Source organism: Pelecanus crispus, chromosome 1 (assembly GCF_030463565.1).
Source record: "Pelecanus crispus isolate bPelCri1 chromosome 1, bPelCri1.pri, whole genome shotgun sequence".
Classification (NCBI taxonomy): Eukaryota; Metazoa; Chordata; class Aves; order Pelecaniformes; family Pelecanidae; genus Pelecanus; species Pelecanus crispus.
This window is the reverse complement of record NC_134643.1, coordinates 78,319,971-78,338,124: the sequence shown is the minus strand read 5'-3', so window position 1 is coordinate 78,338,124 and position 18,154 is coordinate 78,319,971. Positions and strand designations below refer to the sequence as shown.

Below are 18,154 nucleotides of genomic sequence, written 5' to 3'. Positions count from 1 at the left end.
ACCAGTGAAAACAACTTCGGCAATTGTGATCTTAAACTTAGAGCAATTAAGTTATCACTACACCTAGTATTCCTAAATATTGCAACAATATTAAGTGTTTCTAGTACAGTTGCAGTCTGTAAACACCTAAAATGCAAGTATGATCATGAGGCAAATTTTGGGATAGAGAAGAATTCAAAGAGCTTCGGTATATCATATTAGCCCTTTTTGTGAAAACTCTTCACCACTTCATATGCATGTTAATTCTTCTGTCACGACATTGTCGTTGTGCACGTGCATTGGCAGCAAGTAATAAAAGCCTATGCAAGTTGCTCATATATGCACCTGGGTAAAGAACACAGTAAAAATGACATGACTTTTTAGGGACTTTCTAGTGTATATGGGATGCTTAAGGATGAAAAAAGCTGTAATTTAAATAAAAAATTCCTTTTTTTTTAATTTTGGTTATTCAGTTTTGACATTTTAAAATGTAACTTTTTTGTTATATTTGTGAGGTGGTGCATTTTAAAGGGAAATTCAGCCTTTTTGCTATCTATTTGTTCTATTTTAGGAACTTCTACTGCAGCCAATATTTGAATGTCTTATAAAAATAAATTTCAGCATCTTTGAAACAGTGAAAGAGTATTTACATTTTACAGACTGGGAAGATTGCTCTATTACTCATAAACGCTTATTGCCGAGACAAAAAAACCCCAGTCAATGTGAATTCTAGTCTAGTGTCTTCACCAGAAGATTATCTGTCCTGATAGCAGAAAAATAAATGGAATGTTTCTGTTTGCAAAAGGCATCTTGGAAGAATGCTTGCAGTTGAGTGGGAAAAGCATAAACTGAGGCAAGCTAAAGAAAAAGACGTTTAAGCAGAAAAGTGTTGTAAATATTTTTGAGGTTGAGGACAAGAAGTAGGAACTTGAAACAAACCCTCTTAAGAGAATGTATAGGTAGGATAAAGTAAATTTTCACAGCAGACTTTTCGGGTAGCTGCAAAGGCAGGAGGTTAGAGACAAGCATTCTGTATACCTCAGGGCAAGAGATTGTTTGGGTATGGATGTTCTGAGAGAGAAGTCAGGAAGTTTTGAGATTGAGATTTTAGGGAAGAATAAGCATGAACTGGCAGTGGCACAGCATTGATGGAAAAGATAATACTAAGCAGACATGGTGGTGACCACGTCACAAGCCTGCCTGGTGAGGAGGATGCGTCTGAGGGAAGTGGGAGGACTCATCAGGAAGACTTGGGAGGACTGCTCACAATCAAAAATGAAATGTTAGAAAATTGGAAGTGTAAGAGCTTAGTGTGGGGAGAAGGTTTGGTGATTATATGTAAATAAATGATCCAGATTTCCTGTAGTGTATTACTGTTATGAGTAAAGAAAATTAATAGCCAGGATACAATAAATAAATATAAAGCACAATTAAAACGCATTTTAACAAATACAGTATTAACTAATCAGTGGTGCTTCGGCAGTCTTTGAGCTCAGTGCTCGTATTTATTTGCTGTATTCTATTTTGTGTGCACTTTTGATTTTGTAATTTTTTTCAAGGCAAAGAATACAGAGTGGGTGTTATCAGAGCCAGAGCCAGTTTCTTTACAGCAGAAAACTTCAGAAAATATTCCAGAATGCTGTGAAGGTATGACTGATTCTTTGTTAACAATAAGCTGCATTTTTCTGGTAGTCTCTTTGTTTAGACTCTTTTTACCCTACTTTAATAGTTAAATAACCTAACCATGCTAATAATGCAAGAATTTTGGAGAGGAAGGACTTTTTAGAAGGGTTATGCTAAAATGTGTGAGACTGCATGTTCCTTTAATAATGTTTAATAGAAATCCAAATTAAAATTTAATTCAAAAGACTTCAGATGAATTTTTGGGTGCCTGCTGCTTTTTTAGTAACTGGTAAAGCTGTGATAGAAATAACACATTATACTATATGTATCAAACAGTACCCTGAGTACCACGAGTTGTGTTTTGGTATTTTAAGCATTCTAAAGAGCCTTCTGATTTTCTTACCCTTGTTATTCATTATGTTTTAGGACCAGAACATGGACCAAGTGTTGATTGCCTTAGTACATCACCAAAAGCTGCATTAGGTAATGAGTGTAAGCAGAAGATAGCAGCGAGTATAGTGTACTTAGATATTCATTTGTACAGAGAATGTATGACTGGAAAGAGATGTGGAATTCTTTAGTATCAGTGTGCATGAGTTAGTTGAAACATCTGAATTTGTGTTACAACTTCTTCTTTTAAACAGTGTACTTCTAAGAAGTTAATTTTAGTCAGTGTTGTTCTGGTTTTATCTATCTTATCTTAGCCAGCCTGATGAATTTAAGTGCTACAGGTATCACACCTAATAAAGGTGACCGTTAATGTTTTAGATCTCCTGTTACTGCTTTAAGTTCTGCATTTAAAGCACACAGGTGGAATAGACCATTGTGCTGTGATTAATGGCCTGTTATTTATTTAAGCAAACACATCTTGTTTGGTCATAGATCAGTCTTTCTAGCTAGACATAGTTTTTGTTCCCTTTTCAGAAAGCTGAACATAAGAACTTAAACTGGAAAAATCTTGTAATACAATATCTTCAATGTTCAGAGTCTTAACTTACTTAACACTGAAGAGTGAATCATACTGTAAGTAAGTAAAAAAAAAAGTTGAGGAAAATAGAATAGAATAAAATACATCAGTGATTCATCATTTTGAGGATCATCCTGCAGGAGCAGGTTTCTGAGAATAAAGAGCATTGATTCTCAGCAGCACAGGGGTAGTAAAGAAGCGGTGACTGGGTCTAACTCAGTGCTTCAGGAAGGTATGGTGGTCTTCACTGTTTTTATATTCACTTGGTTGGGTTTGGGTTTTGTTTGGTTGGGTTTTTTTGAGAGCTGGAGACTAGGAAAATAGTTAACTGCATAAACTTCCTGGTTTTGTCATTTGTATCTTTAACACATGTTCTCATAAAATAAGTGCTTTTCTTGTTTGTTTTGGACGTCACAAATTCTATCTTATGTGAAGAATCTCTGTTCTGTGCATGCCTGTTTCCAACTAAATTTCAGCTCAAACCATTTTTTTCTGTATGTACAAGCATTCAATATGAATTGTTGATTGAAAACTTGTGATTGTGGGAGGTCTACCCTGCTTCAGGGTAGCTGTCAAGAAGGCACAATACAGCGCCTTACAGAATGTAGTGAGTCCTATCAGTGTCTCATTAAAAATATCAATATTAGGAGTTGTGTCAGACTTCATGCAGAGCAGAATGTAGGTTCATTTCTTTTCTATGTTTCAAGATTTAATACAAAGCATTAAAGCTGTAACTTTCAAACTCCCAGTACTGTACTTTGGCAGTTGAACAAAACTTTTCAATCTAGTGACAGAGTATGTTGTCACGTCTGATAATGTTTGTGATTTTGTTTATGATGATACAGGTATGTTTTATCTGTATCATTGGTGGTTTTAAACATAGCCAATACCTTTCTATCCAGGAAACAATTAATCTTGGAAATGCTACAGGATCAGGTGGACCTCTAGTCTGATTCAGAATAGCAAGTCCTGCATTCTTGTTCTGGTTACTAGCAGGTATCTACAACTGAAAACTAAGGTGTAATTTTATTCCTATTATGTATTTGCAAGACATGAATTATCCTCAATCAGAGGCAGTTTCCCACATTTTCTTGGAGATATTCACAGCTCCATTCCCTGTAACTCAGTTCAGTATCTCAGTCTCTTAGTGTAGAAACTGTAAGACTTCAAGGCATTAAAATAAATTCCAAAAACTGTTTTGAGGCTGATATTGTGGAAATTATCTTTTGCAGTTCTGGAATTAATAAAATTGTATGTCAAGTAATGTACATTTAATCCTTGCAGAGAATACCACCTTAATAAAAAAGAAGCCAAATCAAGCTAAGAAGGGGGTAAGTGTATATAAATAATATATATTTTTATCTGTATTCTAGATCTCTGGAAATAATGTAGATTGCAATATGGAAATGTATCATGTAAGTTAGCACTAAGCAGTACTTTTATCAGTAATGATTTATGAAACTAAAATGGAATTGAAAACCATTTCTATATCAAAACAGCCAATGGTGTGTTTGAAAATGGATTATTGTTAAGATTAATTTGTCTAACATATTACTGTTGTTACGTAGTAGAGTGCTTCAGATCTGTGCGTTGTTTTCTGACCTCAGATAAATGTTAAGTCTGTTTATGTGTATGTAGCTCGCTGAACTGTCTAGACTTCCTCATGTACACCTAAGTGTCATTTTCTTTGTGCTGTCTGGACCTGAACAGCAGGTGATACCTTTTCAAAAATGAGTAAAACAAAAATTTCAAGGCATATATTGATGTCAAGGTCTGTATCCCACTTCTCTCTGGTTCTTTTCACAACAATTGTCCCTGCAAGTGCACTGATGCCCTGTAACCTTTCTTCTCACTTACTGATACTGGGTTGCAGGGCTTCTTCAGGCTTTTACCTAAGTTAGTTGTCATTGAGATCTTTTTTGTAGCAAATCCTGAAAACAAAGGGAGTTCCAATAGTGTTTGAGTGGCTAAATATGCATGTGTGGCATCATCTGTCAATATAAGGTGAGTTTGAGACATTCAGATACGTATTTCTGGAGCAGTCATCATGCCACACAGCAGTATGGTATTTGGTTGTATTTATAGGTAACTTGCAGCTGCATTCAATTCAAGGTAGTTTCAAGATAGTTTACAGACTTCTTTCCGTATGGGGTCTTAACACTTAGGCACCTGGTCTCTGTAAAGAAGGCATGAGAAGAGCTGAGTATCTCAGAATGATGGTTCAAAGAGCCTGAAAGCTGAGTAAGACAACTGAAGTTAAATTAGCTTAGGAAAAGCTAGGTTTTGAATGTTTGGCTCCTGAGTCCCAAGCAAATAGCCCTGATATTAAGCTATTAGGGTGACAATATGTTACAGGGAGTCACTTCTCTTAAGTCTGGCCTATTGTATGGCAAAAGATTTTGAAGATTTGTTGGAGCAGAAGAGTCATTTAGATTGAAACCTATTATTTCTTGCTCCCACTAGAGGGCCCTAATACACAAGAGGAATTTCTTAATCTAAATGGTTTATGCAGGTATGTTCCCTTACAGTAAGAACAACACAACCAGGTTCACAGGTGCATGTACAGTTGTTTGTGAACTGTAGTGTCAGAGCCTAAAACTGTATGTACATGGGCCAGAGCTTTTACATGAAGACTTAAAAGCATTAAAAAGTTAAAATAAAGGTATTGTGAAAACTGATATTGCTGCAGTGTTGCAGATGAGGAATTAAACACACAGGAGACTGAGAACAGCAGTTTTGAGTGCTGTGCCACTGTCTGAATAAGCATAATTGTATCTACTCATATTTGTAGCAATAAGTGTTTTTAAAATCTTCGATAATCAGAATGAAAGAATATGTATCCCTGCATTGAAGTACTATGAACTAGAAATAGAATTATTTTAAAAGAACGAGTGCAAAACTGGAACCTCTCAGCTGATGTGTGTATCTAAAAAGAAATTTACAATGCTTTGTTCACATGCAATGGCTAACCGTGCATACTGCCATAAATCAGTAAATACCTATGTACACGTTCATTAAAAATACAAATAAAGCAATACTTAATCTTCAAATAACACAGTAGCACTGGCCAGTGAGAACTAATTGAAGAATCTTTGCCACTTCTAAATGTAAATGGTGAATTAAATGAACGAGCACCTAATGGTTCTGCTGCAACAAATTTTATTATGTTATTCCTATGCAAGAAAATAATTATTAAGGAACTAAAGTTGTGCTGTATATTATAACATTTATTTGAACATGCCAACTTCTGAACAATTAGAACTATAATAGTTTCATTACACTGTGATGGTTGACTGCAGAGTTAGTAGAAGCAGCATGTAGAAGGTCAAAACATGAAAAAATACTTTCTCTGCTCCAAATTTTCATTGCTGTTCGCATATGCTCCCGAACAGAGTATAGTGTTTGCTGTTGCTTTCAAAGTTGACTGTTAAGTCAGTTGAGGTGATTGTCTCAGTTATAATGTTGGGGCTTTTGTTTTTTGTTTTTTTCAATAAATGAAGCTCGGTGCCAAAAAAGGTGGTTTGGGGGCACAAAAAGTGAGCAGCCAAAGCTTTAATGAGATTGAAAAACAAGCACAAGCTGTAGATAAAATGAAGGAACAAGAGGATCTTCATAGCAGTAAGAAAACTGAGAAGGAAGAGCCACTGTAAGTATGAATTACATATACAATGGTACAACATGAAGCCTAATTTCATGTTAATGTAGTAATTTTTAAATACTATCAGAGATTAACTCATGCAAATAAAACTTCAGTTCTTGCTTTAAAAAAATATCCCAAATGTGGATGAGGTGGGCCAAACAGTAACTCCCCCATTGCCCTTTTTTTTGCCATTAAGTATATGTTTCTACAATTGATGATTTACTGTAGAAATAGCCCAATGCTATCTTTAAAAATAACCTTAGTGGTATTCTTATTTAACACAGAAAATAAGGAGACATTCTACTGATACATATGAATAAAATGTGAACTAAATCTGAAATACATTAAATTTAAGTATTACCACAGAAGACTCTTGCCTCTTGAACTTTCTTTACCCCATGCTAGTTACCTAGTTTATTTTGGTTTGGTGTAGTGAACTGAATACCATTTAAAACAGTCTTTCTAAGAGCATAGGGAACATACCAACGATCAGCTTTATTTGTACTTGTTGGGTAAGAGCTTCTATACTGAAGGCAGGGGTTAGTTTTAAGTATGGCTAGAATTGCCTGCTTAAATTTTAGCTATTTTATACTGGAACTGCCTTCACTTTCACCAAAGCCCTTTGAATATTTTTGTCTGAGGCCTTGAATCTGTTAGTCCACCTTCTCAGCCCTAAAGCTCAGAGGGTGCTGTTCCTGGTTCCTTCCACTACATTTCTCTGCTACATGTTTTTGGTTTTTAACATTTTGTTAGTTGTCATCAAAATTAGACTATTAAAGAGTTGGTTAGTGTATGCTTTTACTGTTGTAAAACTTAACAGCTCTCAAGTGCTAAGACGCATCATTTTTATAACCTATTTTATAATTTACATAATTACAGGATCACTTGGAGGTCATGGTACCAAGCTTTTTGGTCTATAATCTCCTCCCTACTCCTTTTGCTCACTTTCATGTAGCCTCTGCAGAAATGGATGTTTTGTGTACATCAAAAATATTAATCACAGGAGGATCATTCATTTTTCCTGAAGTATTTTTACCACAAAGTTATGCTTCTCAGTGATTGCCAAAAACTACCAGTGGAGTGACTCAGAGGAACGGACTACTAAATAACAAGAAAAATCATTGTTCATTATTATTTATTTAATCTTATTCTTTAGTGATACTGTCTTTAATGATATAATTCAGTTCGGAAGAAAGTCCCAAGTACTGATTCGGTTTTTGTGTCAGAAATGTATAAATCTATATAGTTCCAAGGCAACCTTTAGTGTAAGTTTGCTGCAATCTTTCTGCAGTGGCCAGAACCCTCTAAAAATGTCTGCAGGCATGAGGGGTGTACATACACTTCAGTTTATGGATCTGATCCCAGTAGAGGCAAGATAACTCTTATTTCCCTTGAGATTAACTTTTTGGATTTTTAACTGTAGATGGCAGTATATACCAAAGTTAAAGAAGTGTGAATACTTTTAACATTGCGTTTGCTTCCAAATAATTTCTGTGGCGGTTTTAATTTTAAAAGCTTGAGTAATGAGCTCTAGTAAATTAATTCAATGTGGCTTTGTTACGTGGCGGGAATGGAAGCAATACTTTTGTAGTCTAGTACTTAGAAGGAGAAAGAGTCCTGAGACTTAAAACTTCAAATGTTATTTTGTAATTGGTACACAGTTCTTAATTTTCTGCTTTGCGCTGACAAGAGAATAGATAACTGGAGTTACTTTAAAAAAATTGATCAGTATCCCTATTTGTTTTAATCCACAGCAAAGAAGATTTTTGATGTTCATAAAAACAGATTTCATAAGATGGGTTGCTAATCTTTCTACTTAAAGTGCTGGGTAGATTTTATCAGTAGCCATTTCAAGTTGAATTTTAGAGAACATTTTCAATTTTCTGTGTAACAGTTGGTCCTAAACTGTAAGAATTGATTTAAAATGTCCCTGAACATACTCTGCTTTGAAGATAGATTTTTCTGATTTTATTGGTTTCAGAAGTCATTCTGCAGATGCATCCTGGTTTGTATCTGACTTTTATTGTTATAAGCATCTGAACATAAGATGTAGTGATTTTTTATTTTTGGCTCCAAGTCCTCTGAAAGCCCCAATCAAAGGGTACCTAATCATCACAAGATTGAGATGACTCTCCTCCTTTTTGAAGTGCCTCATCAGTGGAGGAGTGATGTCCCATTCCTTATAGCAGGCTGGTACCCACATCCCTTGTCTGTGAAGGAAGAAGACTGGATGCTGTGCCCTTTTCATTCTAACAGGCTCAGCTGCACAGCTCCTGTGTCGCAGGAGATGCACTAACCAGCAGGGTATGAACTTTGGTAGGGGCATCTTGTACTCTTGGTTAAACTTAAGTCAGTATGCGTGGGACTAGAAAAAAAAAACAAGCTGGGAAGAGCCTGTTTCAGTAATCAAATAGTTAGGAGACACACTGGAAGAAAATACTCCCTGGTCAAAAACTTGTTTTGTTTTCATTTCTGCTTCTGCACAAAATGGATGGAAGGTTATAAGGGTTTTCAGACTTAAGTACTTACTTTCTACTTGCAGCAGGATGTCTATCAGCAGCATCCTAAATCTCATTTACCTTTCTTCTGATAGTGTTCATTTGTATTTTATGCCAGTCACAACTTAAGAATTCAAGTATTGCTGCATTGCTCATTAAAATTACTATTTGTATCCCTATTAACCTAACAAATTAACTTTAAGCAGTGTTTCTACAATTCTGTAATCAAGATTAAAAACCTCTGTCTCTGCTACACTGGTATTACTGGAAACTAGTTCAGATTGTTTTGAGGTATAGGATGGTTCATGGCATCTCAGAAGGACAGCTTCCTACATCTGAACTGTGAGGGTGTTTCAGGTGACAAAAGGTATTGCCAGCTGTGCAGAAAATGATAAGTTTTGGGTGATTCAGTGTTTCCATAATACAGAATATATTCCATTTTGGGAGTACAAAGACTCTCTCCTCTCTTCTGAGACATCTTTTTGGGCACAGGGAAAGACAGCATCAATAAACAAGTGTGCTCTCCCTCTAGCACTAGTCTGAAGAGTGCATGTATAGCAAGTGTTGAAACCACTAGGAGCGTGACGGGGGTGAAGGGAGAGAGAAGTAGCAGGGCCAGGCTGCGCATTAGGGGAAAACATTACTAGTATTATATCATGAATTCCACAGTACTGTAGTATGTCAGGTTTGGATAATTTTGACAATTATTTGGTATCACATAGAATAAGGACTGTGGAAAAAAGACTTTTTCAGGTTGACTTAATGGTTATGCAAAACTGTATCCTGAACCTTTAGCATGTTTCGCAGTCATTTTGAAAAAGACTATCTGCTCATACACAGACTGGGGTACCGTTTAGACAGTCTCCCCTACTGACTTTCTCCTATCCTTATAGTTGGAATTTAATCTAATTAATAATGAATATTTTCAGTAAACACAGAACATACAAAATACAGTGCTACAATATACATTGTTAATTTTCTACCAATATTATTGGGTTGTGTGTTCAGTGTAGCATTTTACAGCTATATATTAACTGTATGTTTTGTTCTAGCGTATCATCTTTACGGTTGGCCTACAGAGATCTTGATATTAAAACAAAAGAAGAAAAGTTAAATCTATCTGGTAAGAAGAAAAATGAATTAGAGAGACTTGGCATGGGGTTTAGCAGCAACAGAAGGTATGTGAAGTTTTTTAAACACTCTGTGGCTTTATGCAGTTATCCTTCATTTTACTTAGGAAATGAAAAAATATACTTAAGTGTGTTATGGAAACTTAAACAGTATCATCAAAGTATCTAGTATCTGTCAGGGGGAAGGGGCAGGATTGCTTCTGATAGATTTAAGTTCTAACCTGCCAGACAGGTGTTAACCTAAATTGTAGGATGTCTGTGGGGTGTTTGCCTCCATTAGCTGACAGCTGACTCTGAGGAAGGTAGCCAGGATGTTTTCAGTGAACAGTAACAACCTAAGTATGATCTGTCTTTTACAAGCCAGAACTCTGAAAAAGTCACATTGCTGTGTTTCCCAGCTGTTGGAAGGGTCTGTGTGTTCACAAGTCCTGTCACTACTTCAGAGAACTACAGTTGAGTTCTCCAGGGCTTTTTTTAAGTCCTGGTTTCTTCTTAAATGTTTGTGTAGCTTGGCCTTTATCAGCAAGCTTCGGAAACCAGATTTGGGCTTTCATTTTTGTTTTTTTTTTTAGGGTGTGAGCTTTGTCATCTCTTTAAATACGTATTTTCTTCCTGTCCCCAGTGGCATTTCTCACTCAGTCACCTCAGATATGCAAACAATAGAGCAGGAAACACCTGCAGTTGCAAAGCCGAAGAAAAAGTACACTGATGATGTAGAAGACTCATATTTCTCCTCTAGTTCAAGGTAGTGTATAAGCTTTTTATTTTGAGTGGGGGTAGAAGAATATGCAAGTTGCGTATTCAAATATACACAATATATTTGGAACTTAAGATCAAAACAGAAGACAATTGGACATGTCTACGCACATAGCATATTTTCAGGGGACATCTGAATCAGAAAAGTTGTGAAATAGTTGACCTTACCTTGACGACAGATGTATTTATAAAGGAAGAGGAGTGACTCTTCCTGAGAAGGCGGTCTGAATTACATGTTCACAGATTTTGGTCTTGTTCAGGGTCTAGTCTACTTGCACAGAGAGTTGCCATATAAACTTTTATTTGCTGTATACCTAATCCAGTGAATTTTTTGGTCAGAATTATTTGTGTTCATTCTTCCCCTTTCTCCCCCCCACCTTGTGGTACTGTTTTCAACTTTCGATTTAAAATTAAACAAGTATCAAAATCTGATACTAGATATACTACAGTTGCATCAGTCTTCTAAGTGGATGAATGCCAGATGCAAAAGCTTAAATCTTTTTGAGGTATTGTGTGTTGGATATATTGTGTAGATGTCTGTAGTCTTATTTGATAGACTTTTATGTATTTGAACATAAAACATAAGCAAAAAATAATTGACAAATTTTTGATCAGAGCATGAATGCAATGCAAGTTACAAGTTACTGCTGTTGGGAAGGAGAAGAAAAACATTTAATCCTACAGGCACTGTTTGCGATGAAACAGCTGTTTCTGGACTGATAGAAACAGGTGTGGCTTTTATAAACTGCCTTTATTGGATTGGTGCCACAGAAACATGAAAAATTGTACCTAATTACTTGGCTACAGAAACATGAAAAATTGTACCTGGTTACTTGTAGACAGGCAAATAAAAACACAAAGGCTTTTGTGTCATTACTTTGTAGTGTAATCACTAGTGACAAAAATGCAAATGTGGTACCAAGTAAACTGGCAGCAGTCTTGTAAAGTAAAATGTATCATTTCAGTGCTTCTCTATTTGTTCCTTGAAAAGAACTGTTACTGCTCTCAAATTATTCATAAGCCTACTAGCAGGCAAAGGATGAATTATGGAAGAGGCTTTTTAATGTGTTTTGGTTCAATAATTAGAAGATAAATTGTAACCTAGCTGTTCCCAGCTCTTGTTCTCCTAGTTATAGCAATAGTAGAATCTAACTGAAGTTGGTATACAAATTCATTCTCTTTAAAGAAAGTATAAAGTCAGATTGTTGGACTCGGTAAGGTTTGTAAGGTGGTTATTATCCTTTATTCCAAGCTGTGACTTTGAAATAGAAGTAATTTTAGTATCATCTTAGTATATGCCCAAAAGCAAAATAATGGTGTTGGATATTAGGGTGCTGATAAGTACCTGTAAATTAAGCAAGCCAGACGTCTCAAGGTTTAGATATATAATTGAAGCCTCTCAAAATCCTTGGATTTTAATTCTTCTTTTTGCTGCAATTAATAAAATCTTTATTAACATAACAATGTAAAATTTTATTTTGTATTAAATGCAGTTTTTCTTTCTCCTTCCGCCCTGCCCAAATACTGAAGAAGTATTTTGCAAAGTTATGAAAATCTGAAGGGGAAGGATGGAGAAAAGTCATTCTATTCAAATCAGCTCTTGTAGCCTCTTCCCCATCCCATGGTTTTGATGGCCATTGTGAGATTGGATAGCTTCATATATATATATGTACACACACACACGCCCTTGTTTGTTATTACACATCCATATGGAACTTTTAAAGAGTGCTGTGGCTTCTTCATTAGGTGGGCAGGAATAAGAGCGTTGCTATGTAGTAGCTTCCTTGCAGGTTGTATACTGTGCTTCTACACTCTGCTATCATAGTAACATACGACATAGAAACTGAGAAGTCAGGCCAAAAGAAAATGACCCTGGTTGTAGGAAAGCATGTAGCAACTTGCCATATTTCTAAGCTGATGTAAGGGAGAGAGGCAGCTGAATGAAGAAATTTGGAATACCGACTACTTTCTGGTGCTGTACTGCTCTTGTCTGGGACTTTCTGCTTTCCTTTTAGTTATTTTACATGCAATACTGCACTGAAAACAACCTAAGCTCACAGGAACAATGAAAGATTGAATTGGTATAGTGATGTGCCCCAAAAAGTAGATTCTGTTATTTTCCTTTCCTTTCAGCTTTCATCTATGACACTTACTTTGGATTTTCCACCTGTATCCAAAAGTTGGAGGGGGTAAAAAGCCTCGTTTAGCAGGAAAAAGTACCTTCAGGAATCTACTGGGTGTAACATCCACTCTGTGGGTTGATACTGTGAAGATGAAAATTGCATTGCAGTGAATCTCCTTTGCTCAGAGCCCTAAATGCACTTTGTCAGGAGAGAAGGGCAGAGACTCCTGCTTTTTGTAGAAGTTAATTCCAGATCTGTCCCTGCTATTTCACCTGTGCAGAGGTGGCTGAAGGTGTCACATTTCTCATAAACTGCAAAAGCAATGTCCTGACTATTGATAACACAAACATGGAGAACGTTCTTTTTAAAGGTGCTTTTCACAAAATACAGGTGCAGCCTTTAATATCCTGTGTTTATTCTATTGAATGATTCCGTTCTGCTAGCCTCCTGTCATGTTGATCATCTTACTCCCTATCCTGGTCATATCCAGACTTTAAGAAAGTTTATTTAGCCACAAAAGGAAATTCTTAATCTTTCACATTTTAATAGTTTTTTTTCCCCCAAGTGTTTTCCATATGTTTAGATATGTGTAGATAATCAAAGGGGAAAAGGTCAAGATAAGGTACCACTGGAATTGACAAACATGCTTCATTTTTTTCCCTTTTATTTCTGTTTGTGTTTTCCCTGCAGTTTTGATGTGCAAGAGGAGATGGTCTCATTAAATTAAAACTCACTTTTAAGAAATATGTTCTTTAGCATTGTTTTAATAAAATGTGTTACAAGGGTCAGAGGTATTTAATGCTAATATTTGTATTAAAAATATGTATACAGAACCAGAAACAAGGGCTTTCCTTACTGCTCTGAACTATGTTTGTTGATGCCTCGGAAAATGGGAGCAGATTCTCTGCTTGCATAGCTTACAGTTTGACTCATAGGGAACTGTGAGATTAGCCACTGTCAGCCCCTTAGTTAGAAAACTTTGCCCCGTGTGAAACCATAGCACAATTGGACGCCATGGGTTAGGTGCTCTTGGATCTCTGGAGTGTTCAAAGTGCTTTGAAAGTTGTGGTGGCTTTTTTCATAGCTGGTTTCTTAGTACAGAGTGTCAAGAGCACCAGGCCTTTGTGAGCAGGCTACCTTTTACCTTGTAGGATCATCATGATGCCTTGCTCACAAGGTCCATCCTGAAAGTTTTCTTAGCTCCTGAAGCTCTTAAACCAGCCAGGTGTCTTGACAATGTTCTTCCCAGTGCTTTGTCTGACACGAAAGAAGAAATAATACTTTGAAGTAATGAGAACTTTGCTCTGCTCGTTTTGATGGGACCAGATCTTTCAGGCAGTCCACTGCATATTCATGACCATATACAGCATAAAAGTCCAAACTTTTCATTTGGTTAAATACATGTGCAAAACTCCAAAAATCCATTGGATTCAACTGCACAAAGCTTCTAACCAATATTATGAAATCCAAATTATTCGCTGACACCTACCATTGTGCTGAAAACTTACTTGCTAGTGAACACTTACTAAAGCAATATTTATTTAGCAATATAAAGTTCTGACTTTTTCAATACTTTTTTTTTCCTCTTTAGGTACTATGATTCTTCAGATTTGAGGAGCAGCACTTTCTCTAAATGGGATGACAACACAGATTCTTTTTGGAAGAAAGAAAATAACAGTAGAGATGTTGAGGCAATGTTAACTTCAAAAAGTACAGGATTTTCAGACAGGTATACAAAGAAAACCTAACTGATTTTAGTACAGCAAGCCCAAGCTTGTTAATATGATTTGAGTCCTGGTCACAGTAGAGGGATTTTTTTCAGTCTAGGGGGAAAATTTGGCCATAATTTTCATCAGCAGTCAAGGAACTTCCTGGCTGAATTTCTTTTGTAAGCTGAATTTCCTATTTAGTTACTTACGTTTTAAGCACTGTTTTGCTCAGTGCTGTTGAGTATTTGTACTGGAGGTAATTTCCAATGCATTTCAGCAAAAAAAGAAGTAGACAAAAGACATGGAGTGAAACTCTAATGTTTGCACTGTTCTGAGAGCATACTTGCTTTACTTGCTTTGTTTATTGCTTAATGAACCAGGCAGAGCCCAGTTACCGGATGAATGAAACTGTAGGGTACTCAGCTTTCAGGATGAAGGTGTTGAAGATACTTGCAAACAACAGGTCTAATTGTTGTGAGAATAAAAAATGAATACGTTTCTTTCCTGACAACTGTGGTTTTATCCTTGTAATCAAGTAGAAAATATAAGAATGTGGGGCTTTGTGTGCTTGGCTGGTGTTTTCTGCTTCTGTTGTTATTACCTGTATTTTCATTTACTTGTACAATGCAGCGTGTGCACTTAAGTACAGCTTTTTTTTTTTTTAAACACAAGCACGTTCTGTTGTTTCCTAAAGACTGGACCAGTGATGCATATTACACAAAATAGGGGTTCATGTCCATAATGCTATTACTTCCTTATTTGACTACATATATTTAAAAAAAAAAAAAAAGAGAGAAAAGGCAAGTGTTAAATATCTATGTTTGAGGTGGAAGGCAGTGACAATTCAAAGGATGTTCAACCTTCTTGTGCTATTACATTTAAATCTGAATTTCGCTGAGATTGTGTTTTGGTTTTTTTGAGGTTTTGTAGAACTATTCTGTCCTTGTTGACATAATTTTGGCTTGCTTTTTAAATGAACTCTGAAAATAAAGATACAGGATTAGTGAATTTGAAATACTATATATTCACCATCTTGTAAAACTGTCACTGGAATTTTATTTGCTGCTATATTAACTTAGTTATCTGAACTTCTTTATGCTGGGTTCATACTGATTTAATTTTTATCAAAAAAAATCACAATTATGCTTTTAGGCTTCACAAAACAAAGATGATGGTGCTTGTTCGATTTATTGCATTCTGCCATGATATAAATAAAACTTACGCTCACTGATGCGTTTATTTTCCTTTTAGGCCTACATCTCGTCGTAAACCTGAATATGAACCATCTTTAAACACAGATGAGGCACAAAAAAAATTTGGCAATATAAAAGCAATTTCATCAGACATGTATTTTGGAAGGCAAGATCATGCTGATGTAAGTAGAAAGCAGTGATAAATATTTTTGAATGTTAAACTATCCTTTGACTATAAACATGGTGTTCTTGTATAAAGAGAAGTCAATAAATAGTTAAAATTGGTAGAATTACTAAGCTTAGAGAATTATGTCCACTTGAATATTTGTTTGATGGAAATGTACAAGTCTCTGATAACTCTGATAGTTTAGTATTTCCTGAGGAATTGCAGCTGCAAGAAGGACTTTACCTCCAACATCATTCCTCTCTGATAGAAGTGGTAGACTATGATTCAGCAGTCTTTATTTTTGAAAGGATCAGCCTGATGCTGGGTGAAGGCTTCTTTTATTCTAAACAAATGCTAACAAACCATTGATAAAACTGCTGTCCCCTCTGTATTTGCTACATGGAAACACTGTTACTATTGTAAGGCTAAGCAAGCAGGTAAATGGTTCAACAAATGACATCTAATTAAATCACCCTAGGAATAAAAACCAGATTAATATTATGTTGCATTTTGGAGGTGAGGCATCATTTTTAAAAAACCTATTTTTAATGAAAAATTAACAATGTAAACAGTAATGTAAAAATATATAATCAATGTATCACCATTCCCAAGGAACTCAGAAAAAGTTGAATTAAAAGCATCACGTGATTAGAAGAACATGATGTTAACTGCAGGGCTTTTTCCTTATTCTACCCAACCACTGCATTTCACATTTTTAGTTGTTATTTTTAATGGTTGTGTAGTTCATTCTCCTCTGCCTTTTCAGCAATCCCCTTTTTTAGGTTAGCTAACAGTGAGTAGGCCTCTTGGTGTTGCAATGGTAAATGTCAGTCTTTGACCAACTCAGAAATGAGTTGCGATGATGACAAACTCACACTGTCATGTGAAAAGTCATGTGAAAACTATGAAATGGGAACAGCTTTCAGAATAGTCAACTTCAGCTAGATTTGTATGTTTTAAAACTGTATAATCTCACAAATTATCTGACATGACCTCAAAAGATGACAGCATACTGTTACAATACTTTTTCTTCTCAATTCTTTCCTAGTATGAAGCAAGGGCTCGACTAGAAAGATTTTCTGGAAGCTCCTCTATAAGTTCAGCTGACTTGTTTGAAGATCAGAAAAAACAACCAGCAGGTACATGTTGAACAGACTGAGGAACTGTAGCATGCAGTGGGAAATGCTCCAGTACTCTGCTTCTAGTTCTACTATCAGCTAGCTGTCACTGTATTCTGCAAGAAGTGTGCGAAGTGCAGTATGCATCAGTATTGCTAGTAGGTCAAACAAGCGTAACTGGTCTACTCATTATTTAAAACAAACAAAAAAAATTTCAAGTTCTGTATTTTCAGTTCAGTAAGTTCAATGTATTATACTGGGGTTTTTTTGTGACTTGTTGCAAATAATAGACTGACTATATTGTAAACAATTTATATCAAAGAAAAACTGTAATATTTGATTATAAAAACAAATGAGATAACACCTAAATTGACTATCAGGTAGATTTTTTATAAGTTACCAGAAGTAACTTATATATGTGAAAATAGTTGTCATATAATATTGAATCTAAGAGGAATCATTAATAAAATGTTAGTGGGCTTGAAATTCCCATGTAATCTGTCGCATGGCATATCCGTTCATTGGGATATCTGCTTCTGACACTGGTCTTGCCAAATTATTAAGAAAATTTTGGAATTGGTTTGTCTGTTTAAAAGATTTGTTGGAACACCTTACACTGGAGAGTATAGTTCATCAAATTAGAAAGGAAGAAGTATTAGAATAGATTGACTGAAAAGTAGCCCCTTAGGCTATTGAAAATCTCTCATGTTTTCTTTCCAACACCCTTTTTGGGTAGTGCAATAATGTGAAATAGAAAAGGTAAGAAATACTGGAGTATTTTATTGACCTGATCAGTTGGGTTTCATTCCGTAACTTGCAAAGAAATGGAAAAAAAAAATTCTTGAAGAGCTCCAAACCTGTGAATAATTACAGAAATAGGCTGGAAAAGCAAACAGTATGCAGCATCTGATTTTACTCTGGAAGAAAGAACAGCCATGTGACTGTTCAGTTTTGATCCCCTGAAAGCAAGTTTTGAATATACTGGCTAGTAAAAAGTAGCTCCTGTTACCAGTTACTTAAGCTGGATTTTAGTCAATTGAAATGTAAAAAAAAAAAAAAAAAAAAAAAAAATTAAGCATAGGAGGAGACATAAAGCAGAAATTACAGTAAGTTATTTTAGCCACTTGAAAGAATATTTGCAACATGGTGACATACCTGTGATTAAAAAAGATGATGGCAACATAAGCAAAGAAATGGTGTTTCTTTCTGAATTTGTAAATGATAAAGTTTTCAATAATATATGGGATTGTGA

At 35.6% G+C, this 18,154-nt stretch overlaps 1 protein-coding gene across 1 annotated transcript in view; it reads left to right on the top strand.

Annotated features, from left to right (window-relative positions):
- Positions 1-18,154, top strand: part of ARFGAP3 (ARF GTPase activating protein 3) — a 34,916-nt gene that overhangs the window by 13,287 nt on the left and 3,475 nt on the right. Inside the window, exons 6-14 of the mRNA XM_075713454.1 lie at positions 1,539-1,626; positions 2,029-2,085; positions 3,854-3,900; positions 6,070-6,215; positions 9,760-9,885; positions 10,460-10,582; positions 14,308-14,445; positions 15,677-15,800; positions 16,833-16,923. Coding sequence (XP_075569569.1) covers positions 1,539-1,626; positions 2,029-2,085; positions 3,854-3,900; positions 6,070-6,215; positions 9,760-9,885; positions 10,460-10,582; positions 14,308-14,445; positions 15,677-15,800; positions 16,833-16,923 — 940 coding nt within the window. The remainder of the gene's footprint in view (positions 1-1,538; positions 1,627-2,028; positions 2,086-3,853; positions 3,901-6,069; positions 6,216-9,759; positions 9,886-10,459; positions 10,583-14,307; positions 14,446-15,676; positions 15,801-16,832; positions 16,924-18,154) is intronic.